The 7,597-nt window shown below is 37.9% G+C and overlaps 1 protein-coding gene across 1 annotated transcript; it reads left to right on the top strand.

Annotated features, from left to right (window-relative positions):
* Positions 1-5,104: 5,104 nt before the first annotated feature.
* LOC120432998 (G2/M phase-specific E3 ubiquitin-protein ligase-like) lies at positions 5,105-7,215 on the top strand. The gene is made up of 6 exons (XM_039598439.1): positions 5,105-5,109; positions 5,166-5,314; positions 5,436-5,602; positions 5,710-5,882; positions 6,169-6,383; positions 6,520-7,215. The coding sequence occupies exons 1-6, from the start codon at positions 5,105-5,107 to the stop codon at positions 6,765-6,767; spliced, it is 957 nt and encodes a 318-aa protein (XP_039454373.1). The 3' UTR covers positions 6,768-7,215.
* The last annotated feature ends 382 nt before the right edge of the window (positions 7,216-7,597 follow it).

The raw sequence follows: 7,597 nt of genomic DNA, 5'->3' as shown, positions 1-7,597 counted from the left end.
GCACCGTGCTTATCAGTATATAAAATTACCTCAATATAAGTGTGTTGAGTTATGGAGACATGCTCGTTTGAGACATTTAAAAAAAATATATTTTTAGGCTCTGCAGTCTGTGACCTTCCCACTGTTTTGTTTATAAGTAGTTTCTTTCGTGTTCGCTTAACATCTGCATTAATGCTCTGAAACTCATTTCCCTTGGGGCTTGGTTTTAATGACCGCAACAACAAAAAACATGAATTAATGATCTTTAATGAGTAAGGGTGCTTCCTGTCGTGAGGCACCCTTGCTTGAACGGCAGTGCCCTACACCATGCTGTTATTTTCTACCCTGAGGTAGCTGAAGCCATATGTTATGCTCTTTGGGAAGGCAATAACTCTTCAAGGGCACCTTAGAGTTTTTCATTCACTTCACACACTTTTTAATCCTTTTCTTGGGTTGAAACTACTTGACTTTCAGGTTATTTGCATCCCTCTGAGCTACAGTCTCCTGTATCAGGTCAATGAATCTGCAGCAAAGGCAAGCTTTGGTTTTGCTTGTCACTGTTACACTGTACGTCCCTTTTGATCATCCATTCATGTGCTTATCTAATTCAGGGTTGCAGGAAGCACTGAGGCAGAGTAGACTCTGGAAGGGTCTCCAGTGTGTTGCAGTAGTAGCACAAATAGATAGATATCCATTCAAACACACATTCATAACTCTTTAGTCCAGGGGTCCCCAATCCCAGTCCACGAGGGCCGGTGTCCCTGCAGGTTTTAGATCTCACCCTGGGTCAAAACACCTGAATCACATGATTAGTTCATTACCAGGCCTCTGGAGAACTTCAAGACATGTTGAGGAGGTAATTTATCCATTTAAATCAGCTGTGATGGATCAAGGACACATCTAAAACCTGCAGGGACACCGGCCCTCGTGGACTGGGATTGGGGACCCCTGCTTTAGTCTGTGGGAAGAAGCTGGAGTACTTGGAGGGAACTCACACAAGGAAAAGGAGACCAGAGAGGAGATAAACTCTATACAGCCTGCCAGTGGATTCAAACCCAGATTTCTCTTCCTGTGAGGTGACAGAGAACCGGATCATTGTGCTGTGCCACATTAAAATGTCCAAATTTATTGTTTTCTTATTGTACAGCAAAGCCATGTTCAATATATTCATCATATAGTATTCTTCAGTGTACACACATGAACATTTGTGGTCTAAAATGGCAACTTTCAATATTTTCATACCCTAGTAAAAACACCCTGCAAAATCTTAATAAGTGGTTTGTAAAAATGGTGATTACATTTTGGCATGGTGAAAGAACATATTCAAAAGAACCAGAAAGATGTGAGAGTGATCAGCGTATATGTGTGTGTATGTGTATATAATTATATATATAGTATAATGCATGAGAAGGTGATGTGTAATGTCATATTGGCTTAAATTTGCTTGTGTCAGATTTTGGCATAAATAGCATGAAAGCATGAATCCACCCTACTTTGTATCTACAGTTCACAGGGGAGGTGTACTGGTGTGGGGGAGATTTTCTTGACCCACTTTATTATTCTGATATCTTCTACTTACTTAGTTCATAACAATAATGATCAATAATAAATAATAATTGGTAAAGAATGCATTATTTAATTTGACAACAACTTTAAAAAAAAAATCTATGTCAAAATATGACCCCCCAAACACACACACACACACACACACACACACACACACACACACACACACACACACACACACACACACACACACACACACACACACACACACAAAACAGAAACTCAAGTGTGAGTCAGTTGACAGACTCTCACAAACTTATTATTAAGAAAAAGAGAGAAGCTGGTTCTAGTCTGAAGCTTTTTTGCACACATAGTAACTTTTGTCTATAAATGTGGCCACAGAGCTCCTGCTCTCCTGACTTGTAGCTCTGTTGTAGAAGACAGAGCCAAACAAAGTGGGGCATGGGAATTGGACTGAAGATGTGCCACTGAACCAATTCCGTAATCAATACTCTCAGCACCAATAATGAGCTTCTGCAGGCAGTGGGGAGAGCTGCTAATGAGAGAGGAAGAGGTAGACAGAGAATCTGCTGACAGCAGCACAGTTTTGCACTTCAAACTCAGACATGTGGGTCATCCAAACTCCTGTAACTATAAAACTTAAAGTTAGCAAAACTAACAACATTTATCTATTTAACTCAGATCTTTTTTTTTTTTTAAGCTCAAAGCTAATTCAGGATTCCATTAAGGTTTTGGGCCCAAACTAAAAAATAAAAATAGTATTTTATGAATGTTGAATGCAAAGTGCTCGATTACAGGTTTTAGATACTTGTGTAGGGCCTTGGGTCATGTGGCTCAATCAAAGCCTTGGTCTCCTTTTTCTGAGCACAAAACCTGCAAAAGGAGCAGTAAGATGCTACTATAATCAAATTCTCAATCTGTATGATCATGATTCAGGTTTTTTTTTGGAGTATATAAGTAGTACCTCATATGGGCTTAAATCTTAAGGCCATATAAGGCCAAAAGTTCCACAGAAACAAATAGGAAGGGCTGCTCAGTGAGTGGGCCTTCTCTAATGAGAATACTGGATGATTCATGTGTTTTTCTGCTGTCCAAAGCTGATTATTTCACAGCATCCTCACAGATGCATCCGTGCATCCTGAAGATTCTTTGACGTGGATTGAATTAGCTTTGAGAGATTAGATACAGTTAGATATTCTCTGTGAGGACAGCAGATGAATCCTGTTAACAAGAAAAACAAACAGGATTTCAATTTGACACTGTGATAATTATTACCAGCAAACACAGAATTTAAACTGTGTTTGTGTTGCCTCAAATGTCAGTCATTAACTCAACAGCTCAAGTCAAAATCACTTCTACCTCAACTTTTCCACGGTCACACACATCTCAACACAACTGCCTACTCATCTGTTATGAACTTATATTTAATTTAGGGGATGCTCTCATGAAAGTGGGACTTTAGAAGAGAAAATAGAGAGAATGATAATGAGGAAGGGAGGATTTTGGTCTCAAAGCTAGCCATTAGTCATATCAGCCTGTGTCAGCAGTTTCCAGACCTTATCTTTGACAAGGTTTCTTGGAGCAACACTGAAGTAATTAACACTATGTAGAGGTTATCCACAAAGAGAGAGCCTTGAGGAAAATAAGGAGGTTGCTGTTGCTGGGCAATATTACATTTCATCCTGTTTTCTCTGGCAAAGTGTCCCATTTGTTATTGCGGAAATCACAACTTTGAAAGAAATATCTTCCTAACATCAAGCTCACTAGTCTAATGATGAGGATTAGTGATAGCAATGTCAGGGTTAGGCTCATTTTCATGCCATTACATTGAATTTTTACCTATGGCATACTCAGATGGAAATTATATAACAGACTGCCATAAGCGTGTATGAGACTCGATTTGGATGGCCTTCTAGTTTCTGAATCTATTAGCATTTAGCATGTGGCAAACGTTTAATATAATCCTAATGCAACATAACTGGTGATCTGGTGGATGTTCTGATGTTGAGAAGTTAGCCCCATAGGTGACCACACTATGGTGAAGATTAAAGGTTATTTTTAGCCACATGCTAAATAGGAAAGTTACATGAAAGTTATAAACTATTTTGCATATCACTGAGTGAAATGAATATTTGATCCAACCCATCCGGAGTTCTGGCTGCCACAGACTGGAATCAATCAGTCAGTCAATTACAGATCCTCCTGATCTCAGCTCCTTTTGGTATAAAGCACACCTGCCCACATAGTTTCTTCCATTCCAGCTTCTCCACCACCACAGACAACACCGAAGAGCTGTCAAAGGATGTCAGGGACAAGACTGTAGACCTGCACAAGGCTGGAATGGAGTGGAAGAAGCTTGGTGAGACAAGCTGTTGTTGTGATTATTCAGAAGCAGAAGAAACATTAAGCCTTTGGTCTTGGTGTACCACACTCATTACAGAATCTAAAATTGCTTTTACACCAGATGTGTAAACATGAGTTTTGATTATATTAATTTGGAACTTTTAACTGCCTTCCAACCAATCTCTGCTCCTACGCAATCTCCTGCCTCATCAGTTGGTAATGGAACATTATTAACGGAAACTCCTGCCTTGACCCATGAAAGTAGTATCTCACACAAGTACAGCAGCGCTTCAACAAACATTTCCTTCAGCCAGTTACCAGTGTCTTCATTGGAAATCTACCCTTCCACTAGTCAGCCCTCTACCTCATCATCTGCATCTTTAAGTGATCCAATTCTGGTCCTGACGTGCCAAAATACCTCAAGCTCACCCTACCAGACCAGGAATCCAGAGAATCATTGTTCAGCATTACCCTCTACATCAACACACAGTCAGTCTGTAAACTACGATAACTACCTTTTAATCATGACTCCACTATCTGACATGTCTTCTGATGATGAGGAACTTAACCAGGCTATACTAGCAAGCCTGCAGAGCAAAAGGTTAGTTTCAAATACAAATGTTTTACAGTAGCCAATTAAACACACCATATTTGTTGCAACCCAATTCTGTAACCAGTGTTGTGAAGGAGTGTAATACATCCTCAGATATTTATATGCATATATGATATTTATATTTGCTGTTAACAAAACAGTTTTTTGAATAATGTCTACAGAGTCAAATGATAATGCTGTAATGCTGGCAAATTTTATTTTATTTGAAATAGGCAGCGAATTTTTTAACAGAGCCAATCTGACAATGAAATTTACTTATTATGCATTGAAACTCAAAAATATCATATGTTTCTTTGCTCTAGTGCTTTCTAGTTCTCCAAAACATATAAACAATATAAAAAGCCACTGAGCAATATACTCCTTTGTACATTTTGCTTATGATTATGATAATTTCCTTTAGGGATTTATAAAGTATGCTGATTCTGATTTTGACAAAACTTTGTATGTCCTTGTTGCCCTTGTATGTGAATGTTTTTACTGATGTTCTTTTCAATATTTTTTCTTTTTTTTCTTTTTTTTTTTTTTAATCCTACAGGACTTCAAGTTGTTTGGTATCAGCAAAAGATATTTTGGAGGAACTTTCTGCAAAAATAAACCAACAGAAGAAATGTAAGTTCAACATTAATAGATCAACAGTCCTGGATGGAGCAATTAGAGGTTTTAAATGAGCAACATATGATCCATGCCACACAATTTCTGTCAGGTTTTCTGACGATATCGGAGTACCTGAAGAGGCTGTTGACTTGGGTGGAGCAAGAAGAGAATTTCTAAGACTTCTGATCGAAGCTTTGCCCCTGTCTCCAATGTTTGAGGGTGAAGAAGGCAAAATGAACTTGGCACTTGATAGTGCTGGTATGTATTGATTTTAGGCTGATATCCCTGGAGTAATGCAATAAAAAAAATCATTTTTATGAAGTTCTTGTCAAGCGCTTTCATGCATCTATTGACATGTAATGTTTTTCATTATTTCTAGCCATGAGGGAAGACAGGTACGCCATTGCAGTAAGCCTTGTACATGGTGGTCCACCAGCAGGCTTTCTGTCCCCAACACTCTTCTCTTGCCTTGTTGATGGCCCAGATTTGGCTAAACCAGTTTTAGAAGATGTTGCCGATAGTGACCTGCATGAAAAAATTAAAAGGGTAAAACTGATTTGTCAGTTGTTGGATAATATTTTAGTATTGTGTGCATTTCGTTCTACTCCATGTATTAATTGGGGGCCATTAATTTTTTATTTTTTTATTTGAAGGTTAAAGAGTGTAAATCCTTTGAAGATCTGATAGTAGCAACTGAGCCACTTCAGGAATACTTAGCCAATGCTGGCTGCCTGAGGCCGCTGCGGAGGCTGGAAGACAAGGATCTGCTTATACATGACATTTTCATGTTCCAAGTAATACACAGAGTCCGTGGTCCATTTGAAAGGTATGTATGTATGTATGTATTTATTATTGTCTAATAAGTAACTCAAACCCATGCTGATTGCCTTGTATTCTGGGAATTTTGTGTGACATTTCTTTATGTGTAGGTACACCATGCCTCCAAAGGTGCCATCATCACTTGAAAAATGCAGATTTGGGATATACACTTTTGATGATGTGAATAATCTGAAGTAAAAATTATTGTATATGTAATTCATATGTTTTAGATTATACTTCTTGGATCCATTCATTTTTTTATGTGATTTGTGGTAATTCTGATTATCATTTAGATTTCAGGATGGACTACGGACACTTGAGGTGCTGGACAAAATCCAAGCTCACCCAGAGAGTTTTCGCACCCTTCTATGCTGGTCACCTTCAGTGCTTACAGCTGACCTTCTTGACAGCCTCTTTACCATCCGCCTTTCTCCAGCTGGGAGCAATAAAAGGCATGCTGAAGCAGTTGTCATTAGTTTCTGGAGAGACTACCTAACAGATGCAGAAGGTAAATTTAGCATTTTAAGCATTGTGCGTTCAATTTATAATGCAGTGCATCTTTTCATTGAATCAGTTAAAAGTAGAAATGCTTGCTGTGTTTTTTGTCTTTAATGCCATTTTTGACAGTATTGCTTTTCCTTTAGATCAAGACGGAACGCAGAAGCTGGGGACAATTCTTGCCTTCGCCACTGGAGCCAACACTGTTCCACCAATTGGCTTCTCTCCACAACCGTCCATTGAATTTCTTCACCAAGAGCCTGATGCACAAACCATGTCTAAACTACCCATTGCAAACACGTGCATCAATTGTTTAAAGTTACCACTTCATACCTCTTACAAAGAGAATATGGACTTTGCATTAGGTAATACACATGGTTTTGGAATAGCTTAATTCCTGGTCAGGTTAGTATGCTAATCTGAGCTTTGCACTCAGTTAAATTAATGAGTGTCAATCATTAAGTAATTCTAAGGGGGTTTGTTTTGGTTTGAATATCATTGCATTTTCTTTCCCAGAAATCAAACAAAAAATGTTCCACCTAAAACACCAACTAACACACTTGAGACCAAGCTGAATTTACTTTATGTTGCCATATTTCATATTTCACCCACCTATTTTGTGATTGGAGGCTCTGTTTTTGCATTGACCTTTTAACAAATGTTCATTTGCTTCAAGTCTTTTTGCTTGTCAGGGTACCTTTCTACAAGTATACAATAGTTATAAGGACTAACATAATTCAATTCAGTTTTTTTTTCATTGCATTAATTTATGTGGTTTGTGATTATTTTTGTTTTCTAGCTTTGTACTTGTTTGTTGCTTTTATTCTCTGGTGTTCTTCAATATTGTTTATCTGACACTTCTATTCTGTTTGATCAGTGATCCATGTTTGACTGTATTAATGTTAATGTTATCAGTTTCAGTCATCTTGTTCCAAGACAATACACCTGGTGATTGTGATTACCAAAAACCTCAATAAAATGTGGTTGCACAAATTTATTTTTTCTTTTAACAAGGTGTTTTAAAACAAAACATGGTTGTAAAATCTCAACACACTCGCATAATACAACTCATAAATTCTTTAAAATTGTATACAAACCGTCAACATGCCTGTAAAGGTTGATAGTAGCATTCTTGAAATTTAAAGCTGTGACTAAACTTCTAATAATACTGAACTAACAACAGTCTTGGCACTGTATTCTTTTTAAGCTCCACAACCACAATTA

The sequence above is a fragment of the Oreochromis aureus genome, linkage group 15 (genome assembly GCF_013358895.1).
Source record: "Oreochromis aureus strain Israel breed Guangdong linkage group 15, ZZ_aureus, whole genome shotgun sequence".
NCBI lineage: Eukaryota > Metazoa > Chordata > Actinopteri > Cichliformes > Cichlidae > Oreochromis > Oreochromis aureus.
Note: the sequence above shows the minus strand (reverse complement) of the source record. Positions and strands in the feature narration are given on the sequence as shown.